The following is a 17,651-nucleotide window of genomic DNA, read 5'->3' as shown; positions in this document are numbered from 1 at the left end:
GTGTCACATTGACACCCTGTTGCACCCCTGATTCGTGCATGTGTGCACATGTGGCGCACATACATGCCCTAAGGGCATGTATGTCTGCCACATTGCACTTTTCAAATAGCACAAAAATGCTTTTTGAAAGGTATTCGTCATTTACCATCAACTAGTAGTTGGTGGTAAATAACGAATCCAGACACCAATGATGCACTCACTTGAGTGCCCACTACATAGCATTTCTGGATTCAGTATTTACCGAATCGGTATTTTACCGTTTTCTTGATTTCCGAATCGGTAAAGACCGAATCCAGAAAATCTGCCACCTACATAGCAAATGCCTAAATACCGGTCGGTAACGGGATATTTACCGAATTTCGTCCGCTACCGACCGGTATTTGGCTTCCTACATGAGGCCCTTAGAGAGAAGAGGGTGTGTGAGTTTGAAAGGCATATGGGTAACTACAGTATGGGTTGTCGCATAATGGGGATAGGTGTTTTGGATTTGGGTTTAGCACAGAGCTGTGGTTTGTGTAGAGGTGAAGGGTCCCTTGTGTGGACGCTGGTGAAGAAGGGTATGTGAGAATGTCTTCCAGAGGTGGATAGGGCATGGTGAGTGAGGGCTGGTCAGAGGGATCTTGTTTGCTGGTAGAGGTAGATGGGTGGATGTTGAGATTGTGTGCATGTTTGTTGTTGTGGATGTTTTCATGCATGCAGAGGTACAAAAACAGGCAGCATAGCTGGTCCTAGGCCTCATCAGGGCCAAATAGGGAAACCATCCCTTTGCTTTGACACCCAGGCTTTGACATCCATGGAGAAAGGGCTATTATAGGAAGGTATTGACGTCATGTGGAGTCCAACATTGCTGAGATGAAGTGCCGAAACAGGATGATAATCCAACCTGAGAAATGGAATTGTTGTAAAAGTAGTGTCTCAGGTGCCAATCGCGTGAGAATCAATATTGGCCAGCTGGAAAGAAATACAGTAAAGTGGCTCATGGGGCTCTTTCACTTTATTTTCTTCCATGTATTGTAGAGCAGCTGACCAGAAAAATGTTAACCCAGCTTGTTCCATTCTTAATACTCCCACATGACATCATCAATGTTTTATAATGCGATCTAGAATATTTATTAAAAATGTCAAATTGTTTGACAGAATAATCACTTACCATGGAAAACATTCTATATCATGCACAGAACTGCTCCATGGAAAACATGTCTGTGAATGTTTGTAGCGATTTGAAAGAGACAATGGGGTTCTTGTAATGACAATGCAATGAATTTAATCTACAGAACTTCAGGTATTTGATAATTCATGGCTAAAATGTCGAGGAAACTTAGATGACAACACATAATATGAACATTTTACAAAGAAAAAAAATAAATCAATTTTAAAGCCAAAGTGAGGTAAATAAAAGAAATCCATACAGTGTACTGAAGAGGAAAGAAAGCTTTAACCACATCGGGAGTCACAGAAATTATAGAACACATTTTCACACTGAATTACTACATACATGATGGTGGTCAATAAACACTTAGGTTTCTGCTGAACTATTCACACCAGCGTCAGGCGTGTTCAAGTAACTGTGGAACAACGCGGAATAACACTCATTGCATAGGTACTGGTTATACAATTCTGAGGCCCTTCATAATGTAAACATAATAGAACACATTGTTTAACTGCATATGTACAATCAGCCCAGCATTTGTCTTCACATTAACTACCCTAACTTTACAAAACTGTTCTGTGCAATATCTAAAATACAAAGCATACTTCTTTCTTTAAAAATGTTGTTTTAGAGTATGACACAGCAAATACCTTTTACATCTCTATAGGATGCAAATTGTTAATGTACATAGTTACAATTGCTTATGTCTCACCTTCGGAGTCATTTTAGAAGTGCACAAAGAATGTTAGGAACTGAATAACTTACGGAAGTGGAAAGAACAGGTAAGCACAAGAAATTGCTGTATGAGCAAAGCTCTCCAGCTAATAATCTTACATATTTTACATTTTAGTTTGAATAGAAAGCTAAGGCCAAGCTTATATGCTACCATAATTCCACTGTACCAGCACACAGCATCCATTACAATCCGTCTCCATTTTGGTTGCATGACACACAAGCAGGGATCTATGTGAGGAATAACTAAACTATTCTTAATACTCTCCAGTTATTTTTGCTACCAATTTAATTTTGCTAATAATATGTATGCCTTTAACTTGATCCCAATATCAGTTTCAGCCAGCTAATGAAGCTATTTGTTAGGGTTTCAGGAATGATTCTCCTCCCACTTTTTAAACATAACCAGGGTGGAGTTCAAATTACTTCCTCTACGCCCTAGCTTGCCAAGAACAAATTTTAAATACACTGAAATACTACTAGAAATAGCCGACCCAGGATGTGAAGTATGTATGCAGTATACATTATTTACAGGATTAGGGAAGGAAGAAAGTAGCATTATCATACACATTTTGACATTGGCAATTTCCTACTAAATATTCTATCCCTAAATAAGCATATACAACAAGCCACAGAGCAAAATGATCACAACAAAGCTTTCATTGTCTTTCTGGCATCATGGAAACACCTCAGCCTTTTTTGCTTGCCATTTGTAGCAAAAACAAGATTTGACACAATCATACACAAAAAGCCCCCAGTACTTTATTAGAATTAGGTTTCTGAATTGCGTGCCAGCAACTAATTTTCATAATGTAAAAGTTGACCACACAATTCATGTCCCAGACTGTTAGTGACACATTTCACCCAAACACAACACTCTGCTGTTCTATTCTGTGACAAGTAAATATCACAGTACTGACCAACTGTAATCAAATACATTTAAAAAAATCCATTAACATAATTTGAGTTTGGCGATGCATCTTTCAGAAGGTTTAATCCGATTTTCCCTTCTGTTGTATTATTTCAAATACAAATAATTAAAAAAGAAATCAGTTATGTAATGTGTAGGGAATGATTACATGAGCAACATCATACACTTCATATTAAACTGCCTTCTATTCAAAGATACGACACAAAAAGATACACAACATGCATATACATCAAATTTACAAGAGACCCATTTTGTTCAAAGTATCAATGACACATGAGACCGATGTCAAGAGGCAAATTACTGGACATGAATGACCATTCGTTTCCTCAAAATAAAACTGAATGTTGGAAGTGATAAAAGATGCACACAGTTACTAAAGCACTGTATGCATAGGCTTGAGCTTCATTCTTGAAGAATAGATGCAAGTTAACAAAATCTGAAGAATGTTACAGGTTGCCCATACTTAGTTAATTTTCTGCAGTGAAATTAATTGGTAGATAGAATTCCAAGAATTTAAACACCTGTCAGATACCCAGTAATTTACCAAACATACGATACAAGAACAAGATGGCTCTCGCACATGAAAGGTTATTGTACTGAGCCAAACTTTGGCACTCCTTGCCTCCTTCTGCTCCTTCAGAGCAAAGATTCTCATAATTCACACCCTCTGTTAAAAGCCTGGCTGAACTTCACAGTCTGATTCTGAAGATGTTGAATGCTGCCAGTCGTTCCAGACACTGTGCTCCCCTGCAATCCAATGAGTTGCCAGAACACGATGTCCATCATTGAAAAGGGAAGGATGCATTGTGTAATGAATGCCACAAGCTTGGACATCCAGGGCACAATGAGATGCTGCCCTATTTAGACATCATCCTGTGTGGGCACTGAAAGTTTATCTTCCTGCATCACTTTGCCCCTCAAACATCCAGTGCGAGTCAAGAGGTACCCTGCCGTTTTTGCTGCTGACTTCGTATCACTTCCAACTGTTTTTTACATTGCTGATAGTATGTAGACAGGCTTTTGCTTTCATCCAAAAGCTTTTTATGCTCTTGCACTAGACGTGATGTGTTCTGTTGGTCTTTTTCATCCTGGTCCAGTTCTGCTATTAGTTCTTGCCTAAAAAATATTTTAAAAAGCTTAAAATATATAACCTGCAGTAAACACGCAACAAAACATCCAGATTTAAGCCACACATGTATAAACTCATTTGTAGATGCTAAATTAAACTTGCTGACTGCACAAAATATACATATTTGTTGAAAAAGCGATAAAGGCCATTAACAAACAAATCTTAAATGTGTGCATTTTGTTGGGGGCAACAAGGAAAAAAATATCTTCGTGGAGATTCTGGTGACCTTCACCTTTGCATTCCTTCCTCTAATAGAGGGAAAATCGAAAGTTCTTCTGGTAGGACCACACACATGATGAAATCCCCAATGTTGTGCTGACAACCATCCTTACACAGTTTAGTAGATGAGTTTCTGGTAAGTAAAACTAAACAACAAGCTAGAATATACTGTACATGGATGAGTGGATGTATACTGTAAATAGGGCTGAGCACAGCTAAGAATAACAAAATGTCCAATAAAGTAATTTCTCGCTACTCTGCAATTTTGAACACATTCCTTTCAAACGAATCGAGAATCATAAGACAGCATATGCGAAGAGGCTTAAAACTAATGACCTGTCCAGAACTGCCAGCAGAGAGCAAGATCTTTTCTAGAAGAAGCTTTCAACCACTAATGCTTGCAAAAAGTACGCTAAAGAGTCCACATTACTGTCTTATAAAGGTCTGCAATGCATTTGTGACTCAGGAAGGCAGTCAATGTTGACTTTGCTTTGGTGAAAAAACAACGTTCCTGAAAACCCTGTGATCCCATCAATCAGTAGTATTTTCAGTTACGAGACGCTATCTACCTGGCTACTGTGCCTATAGCCACTTCATTGTACAAAGGTCAACATAAATGTTGATCAAATGCTGATAGACTTGGAAAAAGTAGCTCTTTTTCAGGTACGAACCCAGAAAGAACTCTGTAAACTTTCAGATAATGTTTTCATTTTTGATTGTGGCTACAAAAAAAGGATAATGTTACTTACCCAGTAAGCATCTGTTCTGGGCATGTAGAGCTGTAGATTCACATGTTTTGCATACTCCTGCCATCTAGTGTTGGGTCTGGATGTTTGCAAGTTGTTTTTCTTCGAAGAAGTCTTTCCTAGTCACAAGGTAAGGTGACTCCTCCTTTCAGTGATAGTGCCTCATGGGCATCAACTCCATTGTTTGATTGTTTTCCCACGAGAGGGTGAGAATGGAGTAAGTAAGTGCAGTATATAGAAGTCCATGCACATAAATGTATAATGAATAACTGCAACAACTACAGGTACCCGGGGAGGTGGGTGGGTGCATGCGAGTCTACAGCTCTACATGCCAAGAACAGATGCTTACTGGGTAAGTCACATTATCCGTTCGAGGAATGTGTGCTGTAGATACACATGCTTTGCATAGACTAAAAAGCAGAATACTCCCAAAGCGGTGGCTAACCTGTAGATGTTGCAGTTGTTTGTAACAGTTTTTTAAATACTGCTCAGCCTACATTAGCCTGTTGATGTGCTAACACATCTACACAATAGTATTTGGTAAATGTGTGTGGTGTAGACCATGTAGCTGCCTTATATATGTCAGCTAGCGGAATGTTACCTGAAAAGGCCCAAGAAGCCCATATTTTGCAAGTTGAATACGCTCTAGGGGGTATAGTTAAAGATCTTTTAGCTTTAGCATAGCATGTTTGAATGCCTTTAATAATCCACCTGGTAATACCAGATTTAGAGACAGGGTTGCCTTTATGAGGTTGAGCAAATGCTACAAACGGTTGTTTTGTTTTGCGGAAGTCCTTTGTTCTATCTATGTAGTAAAATAAAGCTCTTAACGCTGAGTGTGTGAAGAGCGCGTGCTGCTTTTGTAAGTAAACAGCTACTGCTGCAAGGTATAAATGAACAGACGTATAAGCCAGTCCTGTTCGCTGTAAATGTAACAGGTAACAATGTTTTGCATGGAAGCATCTAAAGGATTGATTTGGCTGTTATTGCGGTATGCAACACATCTTTTCCATTTTGCTGCATAGCAAGCTCTGGTGGTAGGCCTTCTTGCTTCTTTTAGAATATGCATATAGTCTGGTGGTAAATTTAAATAACCAAACTCTATAACTTCAGGAGCCAGATCACTAAATTCAGTTCTTTGGGATTTGGATGTCTGATTTCTCCTTGGTTCTGTGTGAGAAGACTGGAGTTCAGGTGTAGTTTTTGATGTAGAACTAGTGACAGCTCCAACAGGGTGGTTTACCATGGTTGACAAGCCAATGTGGGAACTACTAGAATCAATGTGAGTAATGTTCACCTGAGCTTCCGAACCACCCATGAAATGAGCAGGAGAGGCGGAAAAGCATAGGCAAATATCCCTGACCAGTTTATCCATAGGGCATTGCCATTTGAGAGCGGGTGTGGGAACCTGGAGCCAAAGTTTGGGCATTTTGCGTTTTTGGCTGTGGCGAATAGGTCTATTTGTGGAAATCCTCATTGTTCAAAGTAGGAAGGAGAACTTGGGGCGAAGTTCCCACTCGTGAATTTGTTGCCTTTTTCTGCTGAGGAGATCGGCAATTTGATTGTTAACTCCTGGGAGATGTTCTGCCAGGAGATAAATGTAGTGAGGGACTGCCCAATTCCAAAGGGCTTGAACGAGCGTTGACAGTTGGAGAGAGCGTGCCCTCCACTTCTTTTTGCATATAATACATTGCTGTCAAATTGTCCGTCCAGACTAAGACAGTTTTGGCTATGAGATGAGTTTGAAAAGCTTTTAGTGCTAGGAAGACAGCTAAGAGCTCTAGATAGTTGATGTGGAGAGTCCTGTGCTTGTTGCTCCACATGCCTTGTATTGCGTAATGTTGGAGATGAACCCCCCCAACCTGTTAGAGATGTTACTGCTGTGAGCACGATCTGTGGAACAGGGTTGATGAACGGCTGGGCTGCTGACAAGTTTTGTGGGTTCCACCACTGCAGAGAGCGATATGTACGATCGTCTACCAACACTAGATCGGTTAGTAGACCCTGTGATTTATTCCATTGACTTGCTAAGCACTCTTGTAGGGGGCGCATGTGAAGCCTTGCATGGGGTACGATTGCTATGCAAGGCGCCATCATTCCTAGCAGTTGCATAAACACACTGGCCGGTATCATCAGATTGGGTTGAAACTGTCGAATGGTAGTCCGAATATTGTGTATTCTGGCAACATTGGGAGAGGCTAGAACCTTGACTGTGTCTAGAGTGGCTCCTAGATAAGACTGCATCTGTGAGGGATGCAGGTGAGACTTCTGTGCATTAATGGTGAAGCCCAGTCGATAAAGTAGATCTATTGTGTTCTGTGTGTGCTGCAGACAGTTTCGGTAAGTACTGGCTTTGATGAGCCAGTCATCTAGATAGGGGAAGACGTGAATTTGTTGTCTTCTGAGATGAGAAGCGACTACTTCCAGGCATTTGGTAAAAACTATGGGCGCTGTAGTCACTCCAAAGGGAAGTACCTTGAACTGGTAGTGCTTGCCTGCAATCACAAACCTTAGGTATTTGTGATGAGCTGGATGAATTGGAACATGAAAATATGCGTCTTTTAAATCTAGAGTAGACAAAGTCTGTTGTTTGTAAAAATGGGAGTATCTGTTGAAGTGTCACCATGTGAAAATGCTCTGACATGTAATGGGTTAGCTCTCTCAGATCTTGAATAGGTTTAAGGGAACCGTCCTTTTTGGGGATGAGAAAGTACAGAGAGTAAACCCCTGAGCCCTGGTACGGTATAGGAATTGGCTGTATTGCTCCTTTTAGTAAAAGGGACTGTACATCTTGTTTTAACAAGTGTATGTGTTCTGGAGACAACCTGTGAGAGCGAGGTGGAATGTTTGGGGGATTGCTGGTAAGCTCCAGGCAATAACCATGTTAGATAATTCCAAGCACCCATTTGTCTGATGTTATAGACTGCCAAATGGCGAGGAATTTTTGAAGTCTTCCTCCGACAGGTGTGGTTTAATTGGGAGGAAGCGTGGGCAAGTCACTGCTTGTTGAGGGCAGGAGAGTTATGGGGAGTGTTACCTTTACACCTACCCTTGAAGTTGTTGCCTCTATAACCTCCTCGGAAAAAACCTCTGGAGAGAGAGGACTGGTTGTTACCCTTGTAAGCGGAGGTATTTGATCTGGGGATGTTGTTTTTGACCCTCCTCTGTACGAGGAGCGACAAAAAGAACCTCCGTTGGATGCAGTCTGAAGTGCTCCAATAGATTTGTGACTTTGGTGTTCTTTTTCATTTTCTCCAACTCCTGGCCAACGTTAGGGCCAAATAGGTGTTCCTTATCAAATGGTGTGTTAAGGATGTATTGTTGGACCTCAGATTTAAAACCTGAAATCCTTAACCAAGTGTGTCTCCTGAGCAGTATGTTGGTTTTAATCTCTCTAGCTGCTATGTCTGCGGCATCTAGAGCACAGCGAATATAGGAATTCGAAATGAGCTTACCCTCATTCACTAAGTCCTGTGCTTTAGCCTTATGCTCGTCTGGGAGATATTGGAGCAATTGCTCCATTTCGTCCAAGTGTGCTCTGTCATATCTGGTTAAAAGGCCTTGTGTATTTGCAATGCACCACTGATTTGCTACCTGAGTGGCTATGTGCTTGCCAGAAGCGTCAATTAGTTTGGACACTTTATCTGGCAGAGGAGCATCTCCTGATGTTTGAGAATGTGCTCTCTTACGAGCATGTGATACGACTAGGTAATCTAATGGCCCTTTTCCCTCGATAAAAATGGGGTCTGTAGGAGAGGCCTTATATTTTTTGTCCACTCTAGGCGTTGAGATGCGGGCTCTGACTGGATCTTTAAAAATCTCATCAGCATGTCGCATCATGCCTTTAAGAATTGGAAGTGATTGTGATGACCTGTGTGTGGACGCTAAGGCTCAAACAAAAAAACTTCTAGTGATTTTTTGTGGAGCACTACCCCATGGTAATGTGCAGCCCTGGCAATGCGTGATGCATCGTCATCTGGAGGAGATGGTTTGGCTGGGTAAAGGTCTGGATCAGTATCACCTGGGGGATCCACTGTGTAATCTGTCCATGGATCTGTTGGAATATTCATCCCCCTATCATCTGCATCATCATGATGAGATTGAGGAGAACCCTGAGGTGTAATTTGCAAAGGGTTCTCAGTTGGTGACGGAGGTGGAGGCAATAGTATATAAGGGCTTGTAGCCACAGACTTTCTCTTCAAGGGGATTATGTCAGTTTCCTCTTCTTGCAGGGAAAACAGCCTATTCCGTGCATTGAGGGTCAACAGATCTTCACTGACGGACAACATTTTGAACTGCTGAATCAAGAGATTCAAGAGGTGAAGGCCCACGATCGTTCTCAGGCACCAGTCCTTCCTTTGAACCAAGAAGTGAAATCTCATGCCTCTTTCCTCCAAGGGCACCACCACTGTAGCCCCTTTATTTAGCAAGGCAAGAACCTCAAAATCCAGGATTGATGCGTATGCCAGAGAGCAACCATGTTCTTGTCCCAATAGGTGGAAAAATTGTAGACCCCACTTCCAACCTCCCCATGGAAGATGATGTCTTAATGAGGGGTGGAGAAGTTAAAGATCTTTTGAGGCAGCACAGGCAGTGAAGGATGGCAGACACTGGAGCTGCTGCTACCGTCTTCTAGCTCCAATATCTTTTTCACTGTTCCATGGATCAGCAGACCTGCTGCAGCACTCAGTGTGGGACGCTGAAAAGTTGCAGTGGATTTGCAGATCCAGGGGATTGGCAAAAATAAATAAATAAAAATGGGTGGCTGCCCAATCACATACGGTACACTGCCGAAGGCCATGCAAGGCTGGGGTGGTGCCCACGGGAAGTTGGGCACACCCTGTACCTAACCCCACACTGTGCACAACCAAAGAGGAGTTGTGTGGGCGCCTGCGGGGGTGGTGTGCAGGGCCTGCGGCCAACCGTACACTGCGGAGCATGGCCGATGAACATCTTACTTCACGTAAAAATAAAAAAAACATAGAAATTCACTGGAAAACAAATAAGGTTAAAGTGATAGTTTTAGTTAGGCATCTAAAAAGCCTTAGAAATTCACTGAAAAATACAAAGGTTAAAGGGGCATTATAGTTACGTGAAAATGTCACTTAAAACATACTGTTTCAAACTGACAAAAATCAATAGTGGTATTAATAGGAAGAGATATTAATTGGTGGTAGGGTGCAACCTAGCGTTGATGAGAAAAGGAGAATTACCTTAATGGGATGGGGAAGGGCACTAATGTAGAGGAGGCTGGAAATGAAGTCAAGGGGCAGGAATACTCCTGGCACCATCACATATTGCAAAGGAACCCTAGCACTGAAAACACTAAACTCTGACATGAATGGGATTGTGAAATCTCATGCCACAAATGAAGGGCAGTTAAGCAAATTTGATCCTTTCACTCCTAGGCTATCTAGGTATTTATAAAATGTTTACTTCATAAGTGCAGTAAAAGGATTAAGTCACAGAAATGTAGTCTCACTCATGCTTGCAAGCTCACACTTCAAATGGCTTTCGAAATACTTTACTGGTAACAAATAATGGAAAAGCTCATTGTAACACGCAACCGGTAAAAGTGCCTGCATGAGGTATGGTGCAATGCATCTATGGCAGCAGAGGCCCAGGAGCAGTGTTAGGCCCAGGAGCAGTGTTGCTAGAGCTGGTCAAACCTCGTAAAAGTAAAATGAATAGATAAAAAAGCAAAATAAAATATTAAAATTATGAGTACACATTGTCCGCTCAGCCCTGGCAGCAAACTTTACTATTTATTAGGATGCAATACACTTACAGAGGTAATAGCTGAAGTCTACTGCATTATTGCCCCTTACTGTATGCTTTAGTGGGCGGAACCAAAACACGACAATTTAGGAGATCCATGAATGAAGACCATTAACTGAAAGCTGGACATTCAATTTTGTACAAAAAATCATAGTATGGAGCGGCAGCTAAACTGTCTGAAAGGCCAGACCTAAACAAGGAAAAGCGGGCATGCGGCAAGACTGGGTAGAGGGAAAGGCAGGCACAGCAAACTCAAGCTTGCAGAAATATCGAAGACTAGGAGGGAAAAAAGGCAGAGGTACATTAAAAAAATAAAAAGAACGCAAAAAGTAAGAGCCCTGGTAAGGTACCATACAAACTGTTAAGTCAAATGAAGTAAAACATAATCTGACAATGTAATATGACACCACAAATAAATCAACCACTCAACACCGTATACATCCTTAAAAGTGTAGCAGTATAATTATACAATGCATCAAAATTATTAATAAAACAAACTTGAGGAAAAATAGGGAAGTAACTATAAAAGCAATGTGTACAAGTGTTTTTCACTTACTTTCTCTGTAACAATAATGCAATTTCCGTCTGAACTTTCATATATTCCTGTGCCATTTTACAATGCTGTTCAAAAACTGCCATAGATTCTTTGGAGTTTGGACATGGTGCTAGAGGCTGAAAATAAATAGGACATGTTAAAAATTAATCAACTGATATCTTAATTTAAAACCTGCTAGAATGCTCCTGAAATACATGTAGCCCGCTTTGAGAAAATAGTAACCCGTTAAAAATAAGTGCCAAGCCCAGTAAAATCTTTGTGCTCTTATGCCAACATCTGACTCAGCCCTAAAAATCAACATTTAGTACTGCCACATTTCCGCTGTCCAAGGGAACATTATCAAAGCTCCCCTTAATTGGGATTATAACATGTCATACTGCCAAGATGGACGGCTCCAAAGATGTTTATAGCTCACATCAGATGAAAGGCGATGACCCTGACTACATTCATCAGTGGCAAGATTTACAACAGGTTTATCTTAGGTAACAGCAGTCCTGCTGTGGAAATGTCGCACCAACAATCCACACTAAAGCTAATTGTGATTACTATTAATTGTATAATGAGAAATCCAAAACAAGATGTACACATTTCAGATGACATGGGCTTCATCTGTAAAGATAAGGTGTCTTACTGATGTAGAGAGTATTTACGTCCCACATTTTCATTTATTTGCTTAAAGAAAAGATTTCCAATGTCTGCATACAAAAGTACCAACATACCATGCTTTACGTTCTCCGCTACTCTAGATGAGGAAACAGAATCTGTTGACAACTGCCCTAAGGCCAAGTCTGTGGGGCCATGTGCCCTAAAGATACCTATAAATCATGTTCCAAAGGGAAGCCAGGCACTGAACCGTGCGAATAGCATTCCCAAGAAAGAAGACCATGACACCCCACAAGAACAATGTTTACAGGGATAATATAAAGTTGTCTAAATTTGTTAATGGTTTCTGTAATGGATACATCTGCAGATTCCTCCTTCCTAGTAAGAGACCTTTACATCCCCAAGTTATTTATATTACTGTATATGATAAAGCTGTTGTCAGAGTGGCTACATATGTGTGCGTTCATATTTATCATTACTCCATAAAACCACATGCTGCCATTACTCATTAAACCTGCCCCACTGACAGCAAGCATAAAAAATAAAGGCAAAAACAGTTCACCCAAAGAAAAGAGGAGGACATTGATTAATCAGCCGAAAGTAGGATTGTCCATCATAATAGTTACTACAGAAGGTCAGTACACTGTGATTCTAACGCTGCTTCTTCATCTTTAAAAGTACTGCTTTAGAGGGGCATGGCTAGGATGTCGATCATGGCGACTGGGTCAAAAGAAGTTCCTTGCGGCCACCACTAAATTCGCCACCCTGCTGAAAGCAGCGACTCCAAGGGCTCAACTATCTTGTCACCATGGCTAGACGCGGGCTGTACTGGGGGTGGGCCGCAGGAGTGCGGGGGCCCCGAATAGAGCCACGAAGAATAGCAGCTTACAGTTGTGGCTGTGTCCGACCACGAGGCCTCCTGGTGGCCGCGTGGGAGATGTGGACAGTGGCGCTGGGGGGGGGGGCATATTCCACTGCTCCTCGGAGTCCAGTGAGTGGAGAGCTACCATGGGGAACCCCTAGGGGTGTAGGGACGCTTTGGATTTACGCTGTCGATCCCCCCAACATAGCGTGGTGGAGATTGCCCACGCTGGGATCCCGGCGGCCCCGGTTGGATTCAGCACCCTCAGAAGGAGCCAGATTGCAGGAATAGAGCCAGAGGCAAAACAAGCAGCTTAACTGGTGCAGTGATGGCAGGGGCTCCCACGGACCGAGGGTCTCACTCGACTGATTGTGCCTAGTAAAAGAGGTGAGGAGCCAACAGGCCACAGAGGAATAAAGGTGCCGAAGGGCCTGGTGCTGCCATGAAGACTTGCACCCCTGGCCTCCACTGACTCCTCTGTCACGGAGACCCTGTGGACAGGAGCCTAATTGCGGTGGGCAGGCACCATGGGCAAAAATGTTGAAAGCTGCTGTCCTGGTTGGAGGCGGGGCCAGGGCCCGCTTTGGACATACTGCCGAGAACTGTGGTGCCTCCTGTGTGTGGTGTGACTGAGCGGGAGGGGGGGAACGGGACTCCAGGTGCCACGCGTTGGAGTGTTACAGCAAACAAATGATGGACGGAATGCTGACAATACAAACATTCTCCCCCAGTCAAAAGATCTGGGTTAAATCCATTGTTCTTTTGCCCACTACGCCAGCCCCACGTTGGGGTGCAGCCTATGTTTTGTTCCCTTTGGGGCTGGGTGGGCAAAGCTGTGCGGAAACTTGTGATCTTGGGCCCTAGGAGATTGGCGGGGAAGCCTTGCCAGGGACATACTAGGCGATAGTCACACTACCAGGTACTACACTGGTGCTGGTCCTGGAGCTGGGTCGCCCTGGGGTGTCCCTTCCTGCTCCCGGCAGGCACCAGGTGCAGGTGGCCGTGCTGGATTGGGCTATTGGTATTGAACTGCCCCTCTTAGTGTGGCCTGCAACCTGGAGATCAGAGTGCTTCTGCTGCACCAATGTGATCGTGGTGGGGGGTCTGGTGGGTCGCCTGGTGAGTGGAGACATTTGCCCGTTGTAGGGGGAATCTGCTGACAATAACTCAAAATAGCCAAGGATTCAGCCTAGTAAGCTGCTAAGCAAAGCACCTGGGACAAATACGCCCAGCCAGGTGCTCCTGCCTTGACGGCGGGGACAGAGGGAGAAACACAGCCACTCCCCTCCCAGATAACGCCATCACGCAGTAACAGGATGCCCTGGTCACCAAGATATGCACGGTGAGATCGGAGTTCATGTTGCTCAGTCATGACCTAAGTGATGCAGTGGAGCAGATTGTGACGGTGGAGACCAGAGTCTCGGGTGTTGCGGACTCGGTAGCGACCCTGTAGCAAACAGTGTCCAAACTCACCTCTGTGACCAAGGAACTGACACAGTCAGTGGAGGATGTGTAGGGCAGGGCGCACAGTAGCAACCTTCGCTTCATCAGTTTTACAGAGGGGTGAGAGGGCTCCTCTATGGAATGCTTCATCGACAAGTGGCTACACAAAATTATGTCCCGGAGGCTCTCTTACCCATGTTTCATGATCGAACGGGTGCACCGGGCCTTGGTGAGGCCCACCCACCTCCCGGGGCAGACCCCACCCAGTCATCACAAATTTCTTGAATTAATTGGACTGCAACACCATCCTTAAACATGCTTGACTCCACGGCAAAATCCAGTACCAATACAAAAATGATTTTTTGGACTACACCCGCTTAATGCACCAACAGCTAAACGTAAACAAAGCACGTCGTGATTTACACGAGTCCTACTGCATTGAAGACACAAACAGCACGGGCTCGATTGTTCGGCTGCTTAGAAAGTGAAAGCGCGCACGTAATCAAGCGGCCAAACGACTACGTGAGCTGAACATACAGTAAATGCTCCTCTTTCCAGCTGCAGTTCACTCACTGACATGGCCTATAAAATGGCCACCAAGAAGACAGTCTTGAGAGTCAGAAGTCTGAGAGGACAGCTATGCATGGGTTTAAAGGGGGGAATAAATCAGAAATGCTAAAACACTAAATTTAGAGGGACAAGGACCTGGCAAAGGTAGCATAGTAGGGAAGTCGGGTGGGGCTTGGGAGTGGAGTCGGTCCAGATCCAGAGGGTCCAACTGGCGTTGGGGAGAGGGCTCGCCAACAGAAATCTAGGGGTGACACCTCTCTGCTCCATGGGGCAGGAAGGTGTGCCAGAGGGAGTCAGTTGGCCAAAGAAGCAGACCTTGGATGCATAAAACTCCTAAAGCAGTTGCTCCTGCTTCTAGGAATACTGGGAGGCGCAAAGCAGAAGTTGGCGCAAGCGCCACGGTTCGAGTGCTGGAGCAGGGGGTAGAAAGCTGGAGGCTCCTTCTGTTGATTTGGACAGGCTTAGTGAGGTTGAACTTTTTTTTCCTTGGACTTGCTAGCTGCCGACTTAGATTTTGAAGACTAGAGGTTTATTTATTTATTTAGGTCATTGATATCGCGCACAAATCATCACCAAGGGGATCTCTCGGCGCTAGAGAAAAAGACAGGCAGCCGGTGAGGGGCGGCTTTAAAGAGCCATGTTTGAGCAATTTTTTTAATTGGGACCGATTCGGACATTCCTGGATTTGTTCAGGGAGGCCGTTCCATAGTTTGGGAGCCTGATGGGAAAAGGAACGACCACCTATTTTTACCTTCCTGATTCTTTGGCAGCACAGCAGCTTACGATTACTAGATCTGAGCTGACGTGTAGGTTGATACCATTTAAGTTTGTTGGTCAGATAGACCGGACCCAGTCCGTGCAGGGCCCTAAAGACCAGACACAACATTTTAAAGGTGGCCCGTTTCTTGACTGGAAGCCAGTGTAATTGACGTAGGAGAGGCAAAGAAGGGGTTCGGGCTGGTTTGTCAAGGGCAAGGGGGGCAGCTGTATTTTGCACAACCTGTAATTTGGATAAAAGGTCCTCCCTAATTCCTACCGATAAGAAATATCCATAATCAAGGCTGCTTATTAACAGCGCCTGAATGAGAGTCTTTCTGGCGCTGAGTGGGATCCATGGGAAGATCTTACTCAACATCCGCATGGTCACAAAACAGGAGACTGCAAGCGTTTTCACCTGTATCTCCATTGAGAGCTGGTTATCTAACTTTATCTCCAGGTTCTTCGCCCAGCTTCTCGGGGAGGGGGCCTCTCCCAGTTCAGATGGCCACCAGTCTGGGGACCACAGATCAACAGCCTTACCAAACAAGAGTATCTCAGTTTTAGAGGAATTTAGTTGTAAAAAATGTCTCCTCATCCAATCTGCTATATTGGTCATGCACTTTGAAAACGTAACTTTCATTTCGACAGGGTCCTTATCTATATGTACAATCAGATGTGTATCGTCAGCGTAAGATATAGTTTCAAACCCACAGTTCCTGATGATTAAGGCCAGGGGGGCCACATATAGATTAAATAATGTGGGATTCAATATGGAGCCTTGTGGTACCCCCTTGTCCACCGCAGCTGAAGATGACACATAGGACCCTAATTGGACAGATTGGGTTCTATCAGAGAGATAGCTCTGAAACCATTTGAGGGCTGAGCCACAGACACCAATCTCCCGCAGCCGGTTTAACAAGATATTGTGGGAGATGGTGTCGAAAGCCGCCGACAGGTCCAGCAGCACCAACATAACTGGAGAGTCCCCATCAAGCGACATCCTAACGGTATCCGTGACTTCAAGAAAAGCTGCCTCCGTGCTATATGATGCACGAAAACCTGACTGAGAGGGGTCCAATATCTTGTTCTCTTCAAAATAATGAGAGGTGTCGATTTATTATAGTTTACATAATTTTAGACCAACATGGGAGAAGACAAATGGGTCTATAGTTTTGCGCGTCTGAAGGATCTGCTAGTGCCTTTATCAGCAGAGGTTTAACGCGCGATACTTTCCAATTGCGGGGAAAGGTAGCTGTAGCTAGGGAGATATTACATATGTCTGCCAAAGTATGTGCTAGGATAGGGGTAAGCTCGTTCATAACCCTAGGTGGCAGTGGGTCTAAAATCAATCATGACTTGGCCTTGGCCAGTAAGGCACCCACCTGGTCTCCCGTGATAATAGGAAAGTCATTTAGGCTGGGTGAACCGGGGATTGCCTTAGGAGCCGGACTGTCTTAGATATCCTCTGTTGTCCCGAAGGAGCATATATGGTGTCAATCTTATTGGTGAAATGGGACACTAAATGATTACAAAACTCCTGTGTTGCTGGCGGGAGCGGGTTATTGGCCCGCGGGCAAGTAAATTCTCTACGCCCGGAAGCCTATTCAGGCTGCAACGCTAACCGCTGCAATGGCGGTCAGTGCCCAGCCGGAAACGAGGCAGGCAAGCTCTCTCCACTCAAACAGCCTGCCAACTGGCTGCGGTGGACCGGAGAGCTGCCTTGAGTCAGAAAACAGAACAGGTAAAAAACAATTTCCCCAATCCTGACAGTGCAAGTTTCTAAAAACACACAACAGTTAAAAAATATTTAAAATGCAGGAAGTTGCAGTGAAGTGCTCTGCCTCACTGAAGCGCGCTAGTCAAATTCTCAAGTGTGCGGCCACAAACGCGGTAGATTTATACCCCCAGAAGCCTATTCAGGCTGCAACGCTAACCGCTGCAATGGCGGTCAGTGCCCAGCCGGAAACGAGGCAGGCAAGCTCTCTCCATGTTGCAGGAACCGTGGGAAGAACACTAGCCCTGAGAGTGTGACAGATTCAGAGTCTTGCACTGTTGCGCCCCAAGGAGCTTCAGCTACCTCTCCCGAATTGCCTTTGCGTGCATTGACTAGCAGTCCTGACAGGATTTGTAGTTATGACTAGACCCCAAGAACAAAAGACAAATCAAGTGAGGG

The 17,651-nt window shown here is 44.0% G+C and overlaps 1 protein-coding gene across 7 annotated transcripts in view; it reads right to left on the bottom strand.

Moving 5' to 3' along the window:
• Positions 1-976: 976 nt before the first annotated feature.
• The window catches only part of MAP3K7 (mitogen-activated protein kinase kinase kinase 7), a 324,585-nt gene continuing 307,910 nt past the window's right edge, over positions 977-17,651 (bottom strand). For 6 of the 7 annotated variants that reach the window (XM_085611146.1, XM_085611151.1, XM_085611147.1 and 3 more), the window contains 2 exons: positions 11,242-11,357; positions 977-3,929 (listed from right to left, as the gene is read on the bottom strand). In XM_085611146.1, coding sequence (XP_085467272.1) covers positions 3,749-3,929; positions 11,242-11,357 — 297 coding nt within the window. In that variant the 3' untranslated portion in view covers positions 977-3,748. The remainder of the gene's footprint in view (positions 3,930-11,241; positions 11,358-17,651) is intronic. The other variant, XM_085611153.1, reaches the window with a different exon arrangement.

The sequence above is a fragment of the Triturus cristatus genome, chromosome 6, assembly GCF_964204655.1.
Source record: "Triturus cristatus chromosome 6, aTriCri1.1, whole genome shotgun sequence".
In the NCBI taxonomy this organism is placed as follows: Eukaryota; Metazoa; Chordata; class Amphibia; order Caudata; family Salamandridae; genus Triturus; species Triturus cristatus.
Note: the sequence above shows the minus strand (reverse complement) of the source record. Positions and strands in the feature narration are given on the sequence as shown.